The 20,938-nt window shown below is 62.4% G+C and overlaps 1 protein-coding gene across 1 annotated transcript in view; it reads right to left on the bottom strand.

Annotated features, from left to right (window-relative positions):
- Nucleotides 1-20,938, bottom strand: part of OBSCN (obscurin, cytoskeletal calmodulin and titin-interacting RhoGEF) — a 147,502-nt gene that overhangs the window by 6,590 nt on the left and 119,974 nt on the right. The window contains 23 exon segments of the mRNA XM_029941729.1: nt 27-296; nt 646-723; nt 877-922; nt 1,019-1,171; nt 1,721-1,747; nt 1,892-2,064; nt 2,365-2,442; nt 2,829-2,889; nt 3,329-3,529; nt 4,166-4,247; nt 4,403-4,571; nt 4,680-4,792; nt 5,213-5,334; nt 5,561-5,657; nt 6,373-6,636; nt 9,765-9,767; nt 14,106-14,214; nt 14,961-15,090; nt 15,253-15,355; nt 15,567-15,734; nt 19,923-20,036; nt 20,451-20,628; nt 20,761-20,919. Coding sequence (XP_029797589.1) covers nt 27-296; nt 646-723; nt 877-922; nt 1,019-1,171; nt 1,721-1,747; nt 1,892-2,064; nt 2,365-2,442; nt 2,829-2,889; nt 3,329-3,529; nt 4,166-4,247; nt 4,403-4,571; nt 4,680-4,792; nt 5,213-5,334; nt 5,561-5,657; nt 6,373-6,636; nt 9,765-9,767; nt 14,106-14,214; nt 14,961-15,090; nt 15,253-15,355; nt 15,567-15,734; nt 19,923-20,036; nt 20,451-20,628; nt 20,761-20,919 — 2,898 coding nt within the window.

The raw sequence follows: 20,938 nt of genomic DNA, 5'->3' as shown, positions 1-20,938 counted from the left end.
GGCGGGGCGGCGGCGGGCGCGCAGGCCTCGGCCTCCTCGGGCAGGCTGGCGGACGGCCGCAGGAAGCCCCGCGGGTGCAGCAGCGGAGAGTGGGTCACCGGGGACGGAGGCAGCGATTTGGCCCGGGCGAAAGGTGCCAGCTCGTTGTCGGAGGACGAGGACGAGCTGCTGGAGGAGGCGCTGGCGTCGCCGCGCAGGTGCCGGGCCACCCCGAGCGACGGGCTGTCGGGCGGGCCCTGGAGCAGCTCAGGGATGGAGCGCATCACCAGGATGGACTTGTAGCTCATCAGGGAGCGCTGGGGGTGCGGGGGACAGGGGCACGTCAGCCGCCCGGAAGGGGCGCCCGGGAGCTGGGGCGCGTGCGTTACAAGCCCCACTCCTCATCCCCTAAGGCCGTGTCGTTCTGTCCCTGCCCAGGCTGGGACTTTAAGCATTGCCCGCACCTCCGCTGGACCCGCCGCGGCGGCTCGGAGAGCGCACCCCACCCCCCACCCCGTCCCCCGCCAACGAAGGGTGCCCACCAGGCTTCTCTTTCTCCCAGGCCCGGCGGGGACGCACCGCCATCCCTTGGGGCCTCCAGGAGCCGCAGCGCAGCTCTGGCCCCTCCCGTCGCCCCCCCCCCCCTCCGCGGGGCTGCGCGCTCACCTGCCAGCGGCTGCGGGCAAGCAGGAATTTGAGCTGCTTGGTGTTGATGAAGTGGGCCTCCTCCGCGGGTACGGACTTCTGAAGGGGCCCAGGTGAGAGGGACGGTGAGGGGAGACCCCGGTGCACCCTGTGGCCCACGCAGGCCTCCTCCCCACCCCCACCCCTGCCAAACCCCAACCCGGTGGCCTGTCTCCCTCCACGTGCAGTCCTGCTGGAGCTCAGCCCTCTCACCTGGAACCAGCGGTGGGCCAGGCACTTGGCTGCGCTGGGTCGGGCCCTGGGAGGAGAGGAAGGCCAGGGGTCAGGCCAGCTGGAAGGCTGCCCCAGGGGCAAGCCCGGGAGAACCCAGGGCGGGAAAGAGCAGCACACTCACTCCGGGGCCCTCTGCAGGGCAGCCTTGATAAAGTCCTGGGCATCCTCGCTGAGGTGGGCAGCCACGGGGCTGCTCCAAGACACCCGCCCCTCCAGCACGTTCAGGAGGGTGGCTCGGTCACTCTCACCAGCGAACGGTGACGAGCAGGTCAGGCTGGAAGCAGAGACATGACTTTGCCTTCCAAGGTGACCTGGATTTCCAGACCCATAGGGGCAGGTGGCCAGAGCAAATAGCGCTGGGTCTTTTACGGGGCCCCCAGTGGCACAGAACCACTCCCGTGCCGTCCTGAGAATCCAAAAAGTGGCCTGAGGTCTGCCCAGAGATCCAGCCTCAGCCTTGGGACAGGGGTCAGGGTCAATCTGGAGTATGTACCCAGCCTTAGCCTGAGGTGTGGTCCAGGCTTAGTCTACACCAGCAGCCTCCTCTGGGCAGCTGTGACAATTATGAGGGGACTCGGGACAGACTGCTGGGACTCAGTGCTTTCCCTGGCGACTTGGCGGAGCTCCTCTGGGCCACAGTGCGCAAGGACAGAGCTCAGCAGAAACTGCTTATCAGAGTTGGCTGACCGCTGGTTCCCATAATAGCCGCCCTTTGGGCCTTGGGTCTTGGATCTGGGGAACAGCCAGCAGTGCTCGCGGCCGGTCACGGGCTGACAGGGAGGGCCTCAGAGGGGGCGGCTGACAGAGGCAGAGGTCTGCTCACCTGAGGTAGGAGATGACCCCCATGGCCCTGCAGGAGCAAAAGCACGGTCGTGAGTCACCCCATGCCTGGGCTTCGGGCAGCGGGTGTGCTCGGAGCTGAGGGGCGTGGGAGGAGGGGCAGGGGCTGGAGGGTGCGGGGGGCTGCTGGCATCCCCAGGGGCCACTCACTCACCAGATGTCGGAGGCCTCGCTCACAGGGGTCTGCTCGATGATCTCGGGGGACACAAACTCGGGGGAACCATACTTGCTGTACTGTGGCTCCGCTGGGGTGACTTTTTGGGCAAAGCCGAAGTCGCAGATTTTAATGTCCTCCCGAGCAGGATGCACCATCAGGATGTTTGGGGGCTGTGAGGCGGAGTCAGGGAAAGGGGAGGCCGAGCCCTAAGGAATTGACTCCCGGGGCCGCAGGGAGCACGTAGGGGTCGGTGAAGGGCCGTCCCAAGGCAATGCCGGGGGACAGTGAGCAGTCTCAGGGTGGGCTCAATGCTATTTGGGGATAGCCTCCGATTCATCGGAGCCGCATCCCACTTGAAATAGCTCTGCATCCCAGAGAGTCCGGAAGTGCTAGCCCTGTGTCTGTGCCCCCCCTCCCGCCACCGGCAGGGTCCCTCCCTGGTCCCTGGGGGGCCCCGGAGGGTCAAGCACCTTTATGTCCAAGTGGAGAATGCTCTGGCTGTGCAGATAGTGTAGCCCCTCCACCAGCTGCTGGATGTACACCTTGACCTGCAACGGAGGCCAGAGCTCAGAGGAGAGCCATCGTCCACCTCCAGCCCCGCTCCCCCCAGATCTGAGCGGGGTGTGTCCTGCCGGGCAGGCTGTGTGCAGAGCCTCCCAGACCCCAAGGCCAGAGGGTTCCTCTGGCCTGGAAGTGATCGGCCTGACCAAAGCGGGAAACACCTGCTGTCTCAGGAGCAGGTGAGGGACGCCCCACTGGCCAGGTGGGGTCTGGGAGGAGAAAGCTGTGGCCTCCCGGGAGGGGGTGCATGGGAGCGCTTAGAGAGGTCTACTGAGGAGCTGCAACACCCCGCGAGGCCCCGGGGAACCCAGAAGGTCTCTGAGCTGGGGTGTGCTGGCCGTGGCCCAGGGAGAGCAGGAGAGAGTCCCATTACCTCGGCCTCTGTCACCACACTCTTCTTGAACAGCCGGTCCAGCAGCTCCTCTGAGGAGCACCTGGGCTCAGGTCAAGGAAAGCACTGGAGTCTGGAACCCACCCGGCCCCACACTCGGCCTATCTTGGGGTGGGGCTGGGGGCTCCGCTGGGGAGGGTGGGAGGGACCCCAAGGAGGTGGCCTGGGTCAGCGGGCAGAGTGGGAGGGGTGAGTAGGGCATGTGCGCCCCTCCCCGGAGCTCAGGGGGCTAAGGCCCGTCAGCATTAGCGCCGGCTGGCTGTGGCCTGTAAGTCCGATCTCCCAGTGGGTGAGGCCCCGTGGAGTGTGGGAGGGGCCCACTGAAGGCCTGACTTGGACCCTGTGGACGCAGCCCTGACAACCAGGACCGGGAGCTACAGGCCAGGCCTGTGTCCAGGGACACCTGAACAGCAGGCCCTGCGGGGCCCTTGGACCCGTGCCTGCCCAGGGCCTCGCCTGTGCCCCTTGCTGCATGGGGATACAGCTCCAGGACCAGGATCAGGGTCTTCCGGGTCTCAAACTGGTCGAGCAGCCCTGTGACCAGCGGGTGGCTGAGCGTGGCCAGGATGTCTCTCTCGCGGTAGGCCTGGGTGCGCGTCCTGCTCCGCAGGGGGATGAATTTGGCCGCGAAGAACATCTGGTTTCCCTTGTGCTGCACTCTCTTCACGAAGCCGAACACGCCCCTGGGAGGAGGGGAGCCACGCTGGTCGCCCGCGAGCCCGGTTCTGTGACGGGCCAGCAGGACTGTGCTCGCGGGGGTCCTCCAGGCCAGGAGCTTTCTGGGGGTCTGCGTGCGGGTGCCCTGGCTGCTGGGTCGGTGGGAGGGGTGGAGCTCCTGAGAGGCGGCGTTTCCGGAAGCAGGGGGGCCCGAAAGGAGGGTGCCCCGTGGGGGGCGGGTTCCAAGGCACAGGGGTTCCCTGGATGCTGGGGTCCCAGGGGGTACTGGGGGCTCCCAGGGACAAGGCAGGTGCTGAGTGGAGGGCGGGGTTCCCAGGGCGCAGGGGTTCCGGGGATGCAGGAGTTTCAGGGGATACTGGGGGCTCCCGGATGAAGGCAGGCGCTCCGTGGGGGGAGGGGTTCCCGGGAAGCCGGGTTCTAGGGGGTGCTGACTCTCCCGGGGTGCTGGAGGGCGGGGACTGGGAGGTAGGGGCTCTGGGAGGCCAGAGTTGAGGGACAGAGTTCCAGGGACACCAGGGTTCCCAGGGTGTGCAGGGGGCTCCCCAGGGCGCTGGGGCTCCCGGGGGTGGGGACTGGGGGCAGGGGCTCTGGGAAGCGAGGGTTGAGGGGCAGTGGCCCCCAGGGTGGGTTCCTGACAATACCTTCCAATTTCCTCCTTGACCTCGTAGAAGGAGTGCAGCTTCCTTCGAAAGCTTTGCTTCTCGGCATCGGCCTCGCCGTCTCCTGCAGTGGAGGACAGGGAGCTGTCAGTGTGGGTATAGATGTCCACTTCCCCCGGTGCTGGACCGGACTGTGCTGGAGCCCAAAGGGGGCCGCAGACACCCCCCACGCCCGCGAGGGGCCGAGACTCGGCTTCCTGGAGGGATCCCCAGACTCACCCCCGTGGACCACCAGCTCCGCTTTACACAGCACCTGGCCACCAGCATTTTGGGCCAGACAAGTGTAGACGCCGGCGTCCTGCTGGGTCACGTCCCTCAGCACCAGGGAGTATGTGGACCCTTCCCGCTGCTGGCTGAGCCGGGCACCATCCACCAACTGGGCATCATCCTGGGGGCACGGGCGGGCGGCACGGAGGTCAGCCAGCCTGGGGACTCCCGCCCTCAGGTGAGCACCACAGCCTCCAGTCCCTGCCCCCAGCCCGGTGCCTGTCCCTACCCGGTACCAGGTCACTGTGGGCTGCGGGTGGCCCTCGATGACCGCCTGGAACTGCGCCGTGCTGCCCCTCTGTGCCTGCACATCCTCGATGGTGACCTGCATGGACGGGGGCCCTGGGGTGCAGGAGAGAGCCGGGGGAGGGGTCCAGGCTGTGGGTCCCCGCCCCGCATTGCGCCTTGGAGCTGGGGCTTGCAGCCAGAGACCACCCCCTCTAGTGGGCCAGCAGTGAGCTCCCTGGCCTGTCCTGGCCCGTGATACGCCCGCTCGCTCCTCTGTCCCTCCTCTATCCAAGGGCAGGGGGCTTTCAGAGCACGCCCACGCCTGCCCCGGAGGACAGTCCAGCCCCTCACCCTCCCAGGTGACAGCTCTCACCCCTCCCTGGGGGGATGCAGGGGCAGTGCGCACCCCGCCCCCAGCCACAGCAGGGCTGGGACACGCCACGGGGCTCTGCAGATTCCTCTGCATGAGCGTCCCTCCCCCAGTCCAGGACCCGGGGAGCACACAGGGGCCTGACCCGCTAAGCCCCCGCCTACTTGTGGCCCCCGTGTCGCTGGCCTGATACACGTATGTCCGATGCGTGGTCTCCGTGAACACCTGGCTGTGGATGTCCCAGAGCTCCACCGTGCCTGCCCCCGGCCAGGCTGTGCCCTCCAACCTGTGGTCATGGACCGGGGTGAGCTGTCTGCTCTTCTCCTACACCCCTGTGGTGTGGACGGCTCTGCCTGCCCTCACTCCCTGTACTGCAGCAGACTTTTAGGGAGGGGATGTGCAGAGGCGACCCAGCCCAAGACCCCTCACCCTGAGGGCAGCCTCTCCACTCTGCCCTGCCCCTGGGATGTCCCCTCATGGACTTCCCCCACCCAGCATGCCAGGGAGGTTACCGGATGGGCACGGTGCGTCCCTGGGCCTCAGCGTGGGCCCCCAAGTCCTGCTCCTGGCCCTCCTGGGGGAGAGGCTCTGGCACCTTCTGGGGCTCAACTGGTAGGAGACAGGGGCTTAGTGAGAGGGAGCTTGGGGTGGAGATGAGACCATCCCCCACAACATGTCCCCATGTCATCCTCCAGGCCCAGAGGGTGGGAGCCAAGGCGGAGGAGAGGCTGTGGGGGTGCAGGGCCCCTGTGCGTAAGAACAGACAGGGAATACCCTCCTCCAAACCCAAGGCCCCCTCCTCCCTGAAGAGCCCAGATGCCCAGGCACTGTCCTGTCCTAGCTCCTAGGCTGGGCCAGCAGCCTCGCGGAAGGTCCCAGCCACTCAGACAATGGCCATCCTGGCAGCCACGTGCAGGAGCTTCGGGGGGGGGGAGGGGCCCCAAGGCAGCATCCCTGGGGGGTTCATCTGTCCAGGGTGGCGTGAGGGATCTACCTCTGCTCCCCTCCTCCTCCCCCACCTCCTCCCCCTCCTCCCCCACCTCCTCCTCCTCCTCCCTCACCTCCTCCCCCTCCTCCTCACCTACCCAGAAGCACAAGGTACGCAGGCTGTGTGCCCAGGGCTGATCACCAAAGCCTCTGGCTTCCAGGACAGACATACTCAGGGTGGGAAGAACCTCCCCGCACCCACCCACCCCCGCCTAGCTTCACAGATGGGGAGACAAGCTGAGCTACAGTGGGCCTTGTGCATGTACCCTAGTTCATGGAGCCATTGGGATATCAGGGTCCCCAGGGTTCTGCCCATTCACCCTTAGAGGATGGATACCTGGGGTGGCCACGGTTGGGGCCAGCACAGGGGGGACCCTGAGAGCAGGTGGCACTTTGTGGTTAGCTTGAGGCCACTGGGCCACACCAGATGCATCTGCAGCCTCTGTGCCTGGGAGTTGGGGGTCAGCCTCCTGGAGTTTGGGTGGCCCCCCAGAGCCAGGGCTGGGGCCCGCACGGTCCCCTGCGGAAGGTCCTGGAGCCTCGGAGAACACCAGCGTCCTTGGAACAGATGTGATATGCTGGTCTGTTGTCTCCAGGGCAACTGGGGGAGGGGCAGCAGCATCTGTGGGAGAGGCAGGTCAGCATGTAGCCTGGGCCCAAGGAGAGGGCTCTAGAAACCTTATCCCAGTCCTCAGAGGTTGCCCCAGGGAGCTGACTCTGGGCTGCCCTTTCCACCGCCCTTTCCACCCACCACACACTCAAGGCAGCGAGCTCAGGACTTTCGAGAACATGTGGGCTCCTCTGGGCACACATGGATCCGGACGCCTGCTCTCTGCCCTGGTCCTGCCCCTCAGTCAGTTCATCCCGTCCCTTCACCGTGGGACTGGCCTCCACACCATGGTCTGCTCCAGACCCCAGGGTGCTGAGCCACCCAGGCCTAAGGGGACCCAGCCCCACACTCTGGGAAAACCTTGAGACAGCCTGTTGCTGTCAGGGGCCAGAGGGTCCGTCCTGCCCTCCCAAGTCAGCCATGCCTGGCAGTGGCCTCCCCTCCACCTGCAACCTGGCCCCACCCAGGCCACTCTCCCCTCACTTGCTGCCTGCCCGCAGCTCCTGGTGCATTTTTCTCTCCCTCCTGGGGGTCATTCTTCCTGTGGCCATGCCACAGCCTTCCAAGTGCCCAGGGATGCCTACCACTCAACTCCCAGCGGGTCCTCAGCCTGGAGCTCTCCTCTGCCTCAAACCCTTTCTCTTGTTCATCTTCTGTATCCTCAGACCCTTCGAGCTGGAGAGGTGACTGGGCAGGCTGCTGTCTGTGTGCCCTCCGTGCCAGTGGGGCACCCATCTCATCCTTCCCCAGTCCAAGGTCAGCAGACCCTGGACACATCACGGCCTCCGTGCCCATCTCACCACAGCCCCCAACGCACAGATGGCAGGGAGGCCTGCTCAGCCTCCAGCAGGCTGGGAATGACCACTTGTCCCATCCGTGTGAGCAAGCTACACGGGCAAGCTGTCACGCCTCCACCCAGGGACCCCAGGATGGGCCAGAGCCCACAGGCTGGTGCTAGGTGCCCCCCAAGGGCTGCTACTGGTGGGTCACCAGAGCCAGGCATGGAGGGCCTTCCCCCGCAATTCGCCGGAGCCACCAGGCAGAGAAGCAAGAAAGCAGAGCAGACATAGTGCAGGGAACCAGTTTATTATCATTGGGGGCATCTGATGGGCCAATTTCCACGCACAGACCCTGGTCCACCCTGCAGAGAGGCTCTGGAGGTCCTGCAGGTATGTGCCCTGCACAGGCCTCCCGAAGGCCAAGAGAACTGTTCATGGTGAATATGTGGCTGGGGAGCCCCCAGCTGAAAGGAAGATCAGGACCCTAGCCCAGGGCAGGTAGGCCCACCTGGCATCCCGGCCTTGTGAACATGGCCAGACAGACACAGCATCCCTGACCTATTCCTGGAGCCCTGAGCCCAGAGCTGCATCTGTGAGTCTCTCCAGCCTGTGCCCTTCAAAGGCTTTTGTAATTCCTGAGACTCCAAGTCTGTGCATAGTGTCCTCAGCTGGACCAGGCCCCATGAGGTAGCAAGTTCCTGGGGCAGAAGGGGCAGGCAGGCTCCAGCCCTGAGTTCTTGGAAAGTGAAGGGAAGATCAGAGCACACGTGTCCATGGGGCACTGGCTTCCTCCATGCAGCCACAGGGGCTGTGTTGGGGTGCCCAGCAGCCAAGCCCCTGATGCTCACAGCCTCATCCCTGGGAGGGGCTGGGGGCCTTGTCCCCATCAGGGCGGATGTGCAGGGTGACTGTCTCACCCACTGTTCCAAAGCTGATCGTCTGGGTGGACACCTCCGTTTTGAAGCTACTCTGACCACTGTCTGCAGACCGCTGGACCTGGGTGCAGAAGGACGGTTTCCAGGATGTAGCACCCCCAGCCCTCACCTCCTGCACACAGAAGGAAACTCCAGCGGGGCTGAGGACCTGAGGTCCCAACGGAGATGCCTCCTGGTGACTGAAAAAGCCAGATGGGCCTCGCGGGCCCAGGGGACGGCCCACATTGAGCAGGACAGGCTGCCCTACAGTGGGCTCACTGATCTCTCTCTGAAGCACAGAGACCTCGCAGGGCGGGTCATCAGAAGTGCTAGGCACTGGGCCATGGCAGCCAAAGGTCTCCCCCTCCCGGGGCACGTAATCCTCCAGGTCAGCCAGTGTCAGGACTCGGCCGTCATGTGTGAGGATCTTGGGGTCACGGCCCCAAAGACCGTTGGTGCCCTGGGGCTCCTCGGTCAGGAGGACACCTCCTCCCTCCCCCTCCTCCAGGAGGGCCTCTTCTTCAGCCGCCTGGGAAGGGGACGGCTCAGGGGTCTCCTCTGGCCCAGCGTCCATGCAGAAGATAAGAGGCTCTCCGGTGCTGACCGTGGTTCTGCCCGGGGCCTGGAGCTCCTGAGCCAGTAACTTGTTGTTGGAGTTGTTTGCATTGGGGTCTCCTATGGGTGTCCCACCAGGCAGCGTGAAGAGGAGCCCTGTGGTGCTGCTGGGTGCCTCTCTGGCAGGAGATGCACCTCTGGAACCCGTCTTCTTCACCCGGACTTCAATAGTCTCCTCGACCTCCACCCACTTGGGTCGGGGCCTTGTGCCCTGGGGCAGGGCTGATGTGTGGGACTCAGGCTCCGTCACATACAGCGTGGGCACAGTGGGCCTCCAGCCTGGCTCCATCTCAGGCTTGCGGGGCTGGCTGGCCCCCAGTGAGTAGTGCAGCTCGGGGGCTGACTGGCCTGGCCTGGGTGGGCTGGCAGTGCGGCGAGAAGGCGAGCGGGAAGGGGACTTGTTGGGGGACCGGCGCCGGCCACGGGGGCTCTTCACCACGGTGGTGATGGTCTCCTCTCTGCAGGGAGAGGGCCAAGAGGAAATGTGCACAGAGGCCTGCAGCATTGCTCGGTGTCCACACCATGACGACATGCAGGGGCCACGTGAGTGATTGGGTTAGTGTACTAACAAGCAAGTGGTAACACTGCACAAACAAACTCCTACACATGTGCTTGAGCCCAACTCCTGGAAACTCCAGTGATCCAAAGAAACAAAGCCTCATCTGGCTAATCTCAAACTCTAGTGTGTGGATCTCAAAACAAGAGCCGAGGCATCCCGGGAGGCCCATGCCACATTACAAGATACCTCCAAACCCCAGACCAAGTCTGGTTTACAATGTCTCCATGTGCCAGCCTCTCCTCCACTTATGACCATCTCATCTGGGAGATTCCAGTGCTCTTTGTGCAGCTAATGGACAGGGATGCAAGCACACAGCCGTATGGCCTTCCATGTCTATCCTACCCGTGGTTTGTGCTTTATTTCATGTGGGCTACCCCCAGTGAGCTCTCAGAGAGCAGGAACCATCCATAAGATGTAAATAATAGAAATGCTCCCTTCATGGATGAAATGTAGAGTTAATCCGCGTAAAGCTCTGACACAGTCTCATACCTCCAGGGATGGGGTACTTACTACTGCCCCATGTACTGTGGGGGAGCAATCTGCCTTGAGGGAGGAGGGAGGAAGTCAAGGAAGTGTTAACCCAGGATTGGGCCAAATGTCTGGTGATAAGATTCTCCATAACTTGGCCAACTGCGGGCCCCTTTAGGACTTCATAGGCCCATGGGTAACCAACCAGAGTTTCCCAGTCATTTGGTCTTAGACCAGTTTTACTTGCCTCCTGGATTTTGCAAGGTTTCCCATAGTCTCCACTTACACACACTCCTTAGTGGAAGTCCTTTCAGATCATCCAAGTCAAAACCAATTCTTCTTTCTGTGGATTCACTCACCTCCAAACCTCTTGTGTTATTTAACTAGCAACAACCCCAGCCTTGAAGGCGCCAAAGAAGGGGGTGCTGGGCGTGGCACCGGGGAAATGGGTTATCAGCTGGCTTCCAATCATGAGCCACCCTGAGCAAGCCTCTTCTCTTCCCTGAACCTGAGTTTCCCCGTCTCCCTAATGCTAGGGTTGGGCTTGGAGACATGAAAGGGATCTATAGCTGTGCTATCCACTAGAGTTACACTATTTTAATTAAATGCAAGTTAATGAGAATAACTAAAATCTAGAATTCAGTTCTTCAGTCACACTTGACACATTTAAAATACTTCGTAGCCACATGTGGCTAGTGGCTGCTCTTGTAGTGTGCAACACAGACAATACTTCCAACATCATAGAAAACTCTATTGGACAGAAATGTCCTAGATACTAGGGTTTTGTGTAGAATTCTGCCTCTAGCCCACTTTGCTCCAAACTGGTGTGATTCTGGGTCTAAGCTGAGTGAACTGCTATGAAGGACACAGAGTAAGTCTACCCTGCAGAGGCAACGGAGCCACAAAGGCCTTGAAAGAGAGAGCTGTGAAGTGTGAAGGTAGCCAAGGCCCCAGGGGAAAATGGGTCCCCTCTGGGGCTTCTGCAAAGTGCTGGCAGTCTGTGTGGTGAGGAAAAGCCATATGAGCAGGTAGTCAGACAAGCAGGTGGCCAGGCCAAACGGGCAAGGTCCAGGTGGGTTAGTGGGCATGCAGGGGGCACTGCAGTCAGAAGGAGAGTTAGGAACACGCCTGCACTTACATGATGACGGTTTTCTTGGGGACTTTAGTCTCCTGCTCAGTGACTACAAAGAAAACAGTCGGAATAGCAAGGGTTACAGGTCAGCCAGCGCTTGGGAGCTGAGCCGTTTGAGTGGCATGGCAGTGTAGTAACCTGGTTGGCTTAGGAGCACTGGATCCAAGCCCCGCCTGGCCTGTCTCATCTTGGAGCCCCAGTTCTATTTGAAATGGAGATGACAGAGCCTTCTCTGAGTGTCTGGGGGATAAGGGAGTATGACATCAATATGTGTCACATGAGGAAATGAGGATCTTGTAGTGACTGTAGCAAGAGTAGAGGCCCCATCTGAGCTGTCCACACAGAAAATCCAGCTCCTTCTTCAGCCCATGTGCCCAGGGAGCCCTGTAAATTTGTCAAACCTGAGGTCCAATTTCTCGGACAAAACTGAAGACTAGGAGTCAGGGAAGGAATGGGTCATTGGAGCCAAACTGGGACAGGGACGGCTGCTGCTTATTTTATTTTTAAAAAAAACAAAGGCATCTCTCCAGGAAGGTGGCACATATGAACTCTGTATCATAAGACCATGAAAATCCCATCAGGAGCAACCAGAAATGCCTGGACAGGGTCCTGAGCTCCAAGTGAGGAGGGAAACCTAGGTCTCCCCATAGAAGCTACCTATAAACTCAACTCCTTTGATTGTCCTAGCTTTCCACCCCCCAGACCCAGCAGATGGAACACCTGAGTTCCAGCGACAGGGTAGGACTTATCTGGAACCAAGCAGCACTTACTCCCACCCATCTCTATGCCTCTTCCCTCTGCAACTTCTGGGCAGGGCCAGGTTTCCCACGGAGATGCCCCCTCCCAAACACACCCTGCTGGACAGCAGGCAGTCCAGCGGGTACCCATACTCTCAGGTCTCAATAGTCCCTTTTGTCATCCTGGGAACAAATCTCAGTGGGATGCTCAGAAAAGTCAAGTGGCATGGCCTGGGGCATAGCACACAGGGCCCCGGTTTCATGTGTGGGATTTTAGGCTTTGCTACAGTGCCACATAGAAAAAGGATTTTCCTTAGATGACCAAGAATGTTTTAAATTTGTGTCCAATTGTTTGCACATGAATTAAACATACCAGTCATATCCGTATGGACCTTGGGGGCCTCATTTACTTGTGTATGTGTGTGCCCACAAGCATATATGTGCACACATGTGTGTATGTATGCAGATGTGCATGTTTGTGCTAGCTGCCTCTTGGAAAGGGAAGCCCCTGGGAGAGAGAATGGGATGCAGCCCAACATGCTCTGTGTGTGTGGATTAAGTTGGGTCCACAGAGAGCCAGTCTGTTTGCCATCTGTAGACTAGACTGTGTTTCAGAGCTCCTTTCTTTGCCTCTGCATGACAGGGGTCCCATCTTGCTGCTCTATGGAGTGGTGGTCAGGATACATCTTGGCTGCCTGGTGCCTTTGTTCCTGTACTGGCCTGCCACCTGATGGGCTCTAAGCCCCAGTGAGTACTGGCAGCTACTGGAGAGGTGCAGCCATGCGAAGCAGGGCTCTTGGTCCAGTGCAGTTCCACAAGCGAGGGGGCAGCACCCACCCCACAAGGCTGGGCAGGGCTCTGCTAGCTACAGAGCCACCAAGTTAAAGAAGAAGCGGCAGGATAGGGTTAGGAAGCGGGAGGCGCCAGGCTCCAAACCCTGGGTCTGTGACGACCAGCCTTCTTGGATGTGAGACACCACGTTTCTGGCACCAAGGGACCCGCCCCTCTTCCAGACTCCACAACCGCCAGACGTTGACAGAAAGTGCCCCATCATGACAATGAAGTGAATGCCTCTGTAGGACATGCTTGTCACCAGTCCAAGAGGGCACTGAGGTCCCTACTTGGCACCTCTCCTACATAAGATGCTACACCACAAGAAGCGCAGGTGCCTGCAGACACTACCGGACCCTCTAGGGGGCAGGAACAAGGACCCCTGCCCACTCTGTGATGGCTGCGGAGTGTCGCAAAGGCTGTGAGGCCAAGCTCCAGGTGCCAAGTACACTGACTGTGGGAGGATCTACACAGACAGAGGTGCCCAGACATGGGCCCCCAGGAGGGACTGGATCCAGTAGCCCGAGACATCACAGAAGCCAACATTCAGGAGTCTGGAGAACACGTATTCAAGCCCTTCCTACTGTGGGAGCTGCAGCTCCACCAAGTGCTAGTCCGGCCTTTGCTGCTTGCATGCCTCCAGCAATAGGAGCCTTACCACGTGTCACGGTGGCCCCATCTAGGAGGGGCAGCTTGGACTGGGAGTAGCTGTCCCTTGGGTTGCACCCTGCCCCATAAGGCTGCTCTCTAGAACTGAGCAGGCCCAGGACAGATCCCAGGAGCCCCCTCCCCATCCCAGCCATTCTTAGGCTGGGCCCAGCTGGGACCCTGGACCCAGGCATGATGGAGGCGTGAGGTGTCTTGCTGCCCACCCTTCACCTCCCACCCCAAAGCACATTTCTCCCCAGTGAGACGCATCCAAGGACCCCAGGGGCCCGCCTCCAGCCAGGTCAGGGAGACAGAACCACGGCATTCCGTTTTTTCCATGAACAGCCCAACCCTCACACCGCTCCCTCTCCTGGAAGCCAAGCTGAGACCCAGTGCACTTCTCTGCACTCAGCATGTCCTCTGCAAAGCTGTCCTAATGTTCCAGCTGCCCGTTATGAGGCCTGGCTGGCCCCTGCCTAGCAGCCTGCCCAGCCCAGAGAGGACATTCCTGCACACCCATCACTGCCCCCGGGATGGTGAATAAGATGCAGTCCCCCAGCCCCTGGACAGCCCACCGGCCCTGCTGAAGCTCTGGGCTCATGGCTCAGCTCATGTTGGCCCAGTAGGGCACTGGGACCCAGCCCTTGCTCCACGGCCTCTGCATCCCCTCCTCTCCAGGCCAGAACCCTCCTTGGCCTTCACGGCCCCTCCTCCAGGAAGCACATCCTGACTGGAAAAGCCAGTGGTTTTCCCCCAGCCTGGCCCCACAGCACTTACCTTCCATGGCGGCAAGCTGCTCCCTGTGGCGCTGTTCCCGGGCCCGCGTGGCGGGGCTCTGCATGCACAGCTCTGCCCCGCCCCTCGCAGAGCCCAGCCGGTTCACCAGCTGCAGGGCAGATGGTAGGAGCCCGCTTAGAGCCTGAGCTCCCTGGGAACTGTGCAGGCCATCTGTAGGGGGACCCTCCCTGTGCGTGTCCCACAGGCACAGAGCCTGTCACCAAAGAAAGGATCCCCACACAGACGCAGCACTGCCCAGGGCTTTCCCAGGCACTGGGGATGCCCTGTCTACACACTTCAGCGCAGTGGCCACATGGGCCCGAGCACCTGACATGGAACTGACCCGTTACCTACAGTTAACTTATGGATTTCAACTCAAATTGCGTGTGTGGCCAGTAGTGACTGACAGTGTGGGTCCAGAGCTGGCTCGGGTCTGTGTGCTCCCCTGGAGCCTCCTGGCCCTGCCCTGCCCACCAGCAGCAGCCACATGGAGGAGGCTGGCAGCCAGGAAGGGCCACAGCCTGCACACACCTTCCACAGACCAACCGGGCCCTGCAGGTGGGCAGGTAGCTTTGGGAAAAGAGAGGATGACACCCAGGGCTCCCATCTGGGTCCCTGTCCCTTGTCATGGACACTGAATGGTGAGCCAGGGATCCCCTCCATCATCAGGGACTCTGGGTGATGGTGGGTCAGGGTCCCCCACTCATCAGGGACTCTGGGTGATGGGGGCTGGGGTCCCCCCCTCATCAGGGACTCTGGGTGATGGTGGGTCAGGGCCCCTCCCTCATCAGGGACACTGGGTGATGGGGGCCCCAAGCGAGGCCCCCCAGCTGCCCCTGTGCCCGCCCACCTCACCTCACACTCGTAGTGGCCCAGGTCGTCCTTGCTGGCTGCCAAGATCTCCAGCACCAGCAGGCCACTGCGGGGCTCGCTCAGGGTTCGGTACTTGCCGCTGGGTGTCAGCAGGGCCCCATCCTTGGACCACCTACGGCCGGCCCTGGAGTGTAAGGCAGGGCCACCCCAGCCCATCCACCTCCCCCACACGAGATCCTTCCCTCACCCCCCCGGCAGTCCGGGCTTGCACACGGAGCCCCTGCTTTCCCAGCATCCAGTGGACCCTGCCCCAATCCCACACTGCCTGGCTGACCTGATCTGGGGGTGTGGGGCACCCTCGATGGTGCAGGCGACCTGAGCATCCTCTCCTTCCACAAAGGGCACCGCCCGGACCTTCTTCACAAACCGTGGGGGGACTGGGGGGCCACCAGGTAGGGGAGGAGAAGAGATACAGAGAGCGGCACTAAGATGGTGCAGGACCCTGCCCCCACCACGGAGTCCCCAGACTTGGGTCGGAATCCACATGGCCACCGCCGACCCGCCCGCAGGCCTGTGCCCCCCAGGCCCCGCCCCAAGGTGGAGCGGGGTCCAGATGCCCCACACCCCAGCCTCCCGCCCAGGGCTCACCTTGCACCAGGATCTTGCCCAGGGTGCTGGCATTGCCTGCAGCGCTGGTCGCGAAGCACATGTACTGGCCGGAGTCTGCGCCAGTCAGGTTGTCTAGAATGAGGGCGCAGGAGCCATCGGGGTCCTCGATGAGGATGTGGTGAGGGTCCACCTCCACTGGCTTCCCATCTGGAAAGGCAGGCAGGGCCGTCATGGAGGGACCCTGCTGAGGACAGCGGCCGGCCTGCCGGGGTCACAGTCACAGGGCGGCGATGGGGGAGCACTAGTGGAGCACGGACCCCTGGCCGGGAGCCCAGCTGGCCAAGCTGACCCCGGTGCCATTCCCTTCCCCAGTCCTCCGTGCCCTCCGTGCAGCCTTGAAAGTAGGCGCCTAGCTGGAGGCAGGGGCCGGGCAGAGGGACCCGAGCCCGCAGACCGCGTCCCATTCTGGTGCCCAGGTCCTCTCGCACCTGCCCCCTGGGCCCGTGACTCCCCCGGACCCCAGCCAGCAGACACGCTCAGACGCTGCCCACGTCCGTCCCTCATCACCACCCGACCAAACATCTCCAGCCCTCTCGCGATTCGCCCCGGGGCGGAGGCGAGGGGGGTGCGAAGATCTCTGTCCTCCACAAATACCCAGAGCCTCACGAGGGAACGTGTACGCGCCCAAAGAGGCTGCTTACGTCACGACAGTCCACAAGCAGCATCTTGACCCGAACAGGAAACTTTGGCAAGTGCTCTAAGCCATGTCGAGCGACCCAGTGACTTCTGTGTCTAGGGAAGAGGGCCCAGGCAGGCCCTGAGAAGCCGGCACTTCTGGAAACCCGGGGTTTCCCCCTGCGGTTAACATCTGGCCCCCAAACGTGAGGACTGGCACAGGCAGTGTTTGTTTCCAGTCTGCATCTGGCTGGCCTCAAGGTTCCCAAGCAGGGACACACTCCAGACCCTTCACGCTTTGGTGACAAGAAGCGACACTGTCAGGGATGTGGTATTCCGGAAGCGAAAGGAGGAGGAAGTAAACAGAAAGCCTTGCTGGGCCAGGCGACGGGGCCCCCGGCAGGTGTGTGGAGCCGGTGGCAGACAGCGTGCGGTCCGCTGGGCAGGGAATGCCCCTCCCCTGCGCGGCTTGTGGATGAAGAGCCGCAGGGCCAGAGGCCGCAGTCTGGGCTCTGAGAGGCAGGTTCTCAGATCCCTGGGCAGCGCGCTGGCTGACACCCTCTCTCCTGGCACCTGAGGCCAACTGGCTTCCTCACAAACACGAGAGCCCGTGCTGGGTGCAGTCACCACCCCTGGAGAGGCAGAGGCAGGAGGGCGGGCACCAGACGTGAGTGAAGATCTCCTGCAGGTGACAGCAGAGAAGCTGCGTCCCCACGGGGGGCTGTGGAGACCTGTCCTGTGTGCTGGTGGCATCCATAATGTCGTGACAGGCTGGAGGAAGAGGCGGCGAGTGGAGGGACGTAGGAGCATTTGGCCATGTGGCCCTGCCTCCTGGGAAACCCCAGAGACACTGGGGAACGTGACCGGCAGACACCCCATCGGCAAGGTCTCCACCTCGCACGTGGATCCCCAGCCAGCCAAGGGGGCATAGAGCCTTGGACAGTGACGTGACGTGGCTGCTAAGTCAACATCCCCGAAGCTGCTCCAGCCTTGGGTGAGCCCCAAACACAGGGCATTACTGAGCCTCGGAAGCCTGTTGTCTTTCCGGCCCCCCCCGTTCTCTTCCTTCCCCTCCACCCCGACCCAACAGGTAAGCCTTGGCCCGCTGTGTCCAGAGACTTCGGGCAGGGAGAGCTCAGATCTCCCCGGCACCTGCATCCACTCATGGGACTTGAGTGTCATCTTGAGGCCAAGTCAGAGTTCCGGGGCTGCAACTTCTACCTCTGGACCCAATGTTTGTGGTATGCAATTCCCTGGCCAAACAGCACACGGGGAGGGGACATTCCAGGAGCAGACTTGCCGGATGCAGAGGTGGCCGTGGCCACCAGAGGGCGCAGATGGCCGGCGCTGCTCCTCAGGCTCAGGCTGGTGTAGCCAGGCTGGCTCCAAGGGGATCCCCGAGCAGAGCAATGGCTCCTGCTCTTCCACCCCTGGGGTTCGCAGGCACCCGGACCTCTCTGCGTTCTCCAGGAGAGGTCTCTCATTCATGTCCGGGGCCCTCCAATCCAGACATGCTGCCTCCGTGGGCGGGTCGCACTTCTGAGTCAGGACCTGCCCCTCTCTGTCCCCAACACTGGAAGCGTCCACCCAGTTCTGCTGGCTCGCAAGGCGGTCTCCTCCCCTGGCTGAGTTCCTCCGTTTCAATAACCAGCCTTTCCCTCTAGAACACCTACAGAGGAGACCCACACCTACGACTCGCGTACTAGGACAGAGCCCCGGGTGGACCTTCGCTCTGATTCCCCATCGTCCAGCTCAGTGGAGACCCAGGCTGTGCAGTGAGTGCTGGTGCCCACCAGCCTGGAGCTGCTGCAAAGGGCACATCCGAGGGGCTACAGACAGGTAGGCTGAGGACCCCTCCTTGGGGCTGTGAATGAGCAGAGGTTCCTGCCTGGGACCTCGGTGCTCTGAGCCCAGGCTGGGGGCAGATTCCCGTCTCTGCCAGCGACTGGGGGGGTTTGCTGTCCTGATGCTGCTTGGGTCACAGAGGCTCTGTCCCTACCACATGGCCGTGGGTGCCACATGCATTACAACTGTGTGTTGACACAGCCTGACCATCTGGTTGGCCCCCACCTCTACCCTCCACTCTTTGGGGAGGCAGTCTGGTCACTGGACACAGCTGTCCCAGAGACAAGTCATCCCCTCCAGGCGCCCGCCATCCGCTCCTGGGCAGCACGTGCCCCTCTCCCCTCGGACGTGGCCCCCCGCCAGCACGGCACACCCTCCTGGGGACAACCTGGCCAAAACAGGTGGCCCCGGGGGCTCATTCCGGCTTCCAGGGAACTATGAACCATGCTAACCCTCTGGACCAGCCCTCCCAGGCCAAAGGTCTGTCCACGAGGGGCCAGCGGGGACGTGCAGGTGCCCTCCTAGGTTCTGTGTGGGGCAGGCAGCTGGGGACAGACCTCCTGAGACCCCAGGACGTGGGGGCCGCAGGCCTCCCTCCAGAAGACCCTGGCTGGCTCTCTGGAACTGCTGACAGGAGCCAGCCACCGCGTCCACCAGCTCCGGCCTGTGGCTCTGACACGGGGAAGGCCTCTCCGGTCCCACCACCAACATGGCCGGAATCCGCCGCAGCCGCAGCTGCAGCCTGGCTGCGTGAGCCGAGGGCCTCGCCCTCAAAACCAGGACTGGCCTTGATTTTTCAGACTGAACTGGGGGCTTGGAGGCCCACCTGCTGGCCCAGTCCCTCTGACCCCCAGGGACAGTCCATCAGTTTCCCTGGAGGCCTTGGACCTTGCCAGATGGCTGTGCTACCCTGTGACTTAGGGTTGGGGCTTAGGCCCACACGTCATCAGCTTCACCTCTGCAGGGGCCGCGACGGAGGTCAGCTGTGCCTGCATGAGTGACCCCGAACAGAAGCCCCGGACACAGGCCGCAAGGCTCAGATGGCTGTCCCCAGGGGGGCAGAGCGTGTGCTGCCAGGCATGTATGTGGGAGAAACACGCAGTCTACGTGACCACCGGGTGGGGGACACCGGGGCCCCTCCTCTTGTGTGTCTTTCCTGCAACAAACCAGACCCTAAGCGAGTGCTCTGCTGAGTTACAGGAGTCCTTACGGTGACTTGCTGAATCTAAAGTTGGTCGTGGGACCCCCAAAGTACAGCTGATGCCAGAGTGGGGGTGCCCCTGGGGGCCCCCCAGACAGCAGCTGATGCCAGAAGTGGGGGTGGTCCCGGAGACCCCCAAGATGTAGCCAGTGTCAGAAGTGGGGGTGGTCTGGGGACCCTGGCCACAGGCCTGGCCTCAGCGCCGTCTCCCCCTCCTGTCTCCTGGTTGCCCACCCAGAGCTCCCAAACGTCCACCAGGGAGGCCTGCCCCTCCCTCTGCTTCATTTCTGTCTGACTGTGTCACCTCCCCACTTCATGCCACAGGTTTGTCCTCCAGTTGGCCATCTGTCTCCTCCCCTAGACAGCCAGCACCCCTGGGCAGGGCCTATTTGCCACTGCGTCCCTGGTACCTGGAACGGGGTGTGAGCCCTTGAAGAGCTAATGACTGAGGTTTCGGGTGGGGGCGGCCGCTGTGCCGGGATCATGGGAGCACGCCCTCTGCCTCCATCCCACCTCGTCCACCCGCACCCCCCACCCCGGGCTGTGAGCCTGCCCCTTGTGCCCAGCCCCCAGCAGCCCGCCTCGCTCCCCCGCCCCTGCCCAAGGTGGATTCCCCCTGGCCCAGCGCCTCTTCTTGGTGCAGGATCAACACCCCCTGGGCTCCAGGGGCCTACCTTTGTACCAGCTGACGACAGGCTTGGGTGTCCCCGTCACACGGCAGGCCAGCTTGACCGTCTCGCCCAGCTCGGCGGTGCAGTCTGCCAGCTCCTCTTCGAAATCTGGGGGTTCTGGGCACGTGCACACACACACACACACACAGGCTCTGAGCTCTCAGTGAGTGGGATGACACCCCCCAAGTCCTTGGGGCGTCCCTGGCACAGTCAGAAGCCCCAGGGGCAAAGGGTGAGACTGTTAGACACACTGGCCCCCACCACCTTCCTTCCAGGACCCCACACCTGGGTCCACGGGAGTCAGGGTGAGTGAGGCAAGCTGGGTGGGGAACAGAGGACTGTGGAGGAAGGGAGCCCCCTCCTGCTCCAGGCGGGGAGGCAGACCCAAGGTTACCAAGCCCTTCAGGTCCCTAACACAGTCCGGGCCTGTCTCGTGCTGGGGGGTGGGGCTTGCGTGAACCCCGAGGCTTCCTGTACTCAGTGAGGTTCGGGCTCCCAGTCTGGCAGCGCTGCCCTGGCCGGGGCACTCACGCCACACAGGGAGGGCCAGGCGCTGCTGGATGCCACAAATCTCCTTCACCCAGGAATTCTTGGTGATGACGGTCCGCGCCTGCAGCAGGTACTTGCGCACAGTGTCCTCTCGCTCGTGCCAAACCTCGAAGGCACGGTCATCACCCTCCACTTGGTCGTTCAGGTCGATGCTGCTCAGCTGTGAGGCGGGGGGGGGGGGGGGGGGGGGGGGGCAGAAGTGCCGGCTGACTGCCTGGACGCAGGCCCCCACCCCTGACCCCTGCCGGACCCCTCTTCACCTCCCCCCCAGGCTCCGAGGGCTCTCGCAAACCTTCATCATGTTCCGGAAGACGTAGCTGAAGGTGTCGGTGCGGGAGTCCCGTCTGGGCTTGCAGACCACCAAGTGGTGGCGGAACAAGAAGACGTGCCGGTGGTGGCCTTTCCAGGGCATCCGCGCGCCCGGCGCCCCCTCCCACACGATGAAGTGGCCCTGCAGGGGCATGCGGCAG

The sequence above is a fragment of the Suricata suricatta genome, chromosome 6, assembly GCF_006229205.1.
Source record: "Suricata suricatta isolate VVHF042 chromosome 6, meerkat_22Aug2017_6uvM2_HiC, whole genome shotgun sequence".
NCBI classification, from domain to species: domain Eukaryota; kingdom Metazoa; phylum Chordata; class Mammalia; order Carnivora; family Herpestidae; genus Suricata; species Suricata suricatta.
Note: the sequence above shows the minus strand (reverse complement) of the source record. Positions and strands in the feature narration are given on the sequence as shown.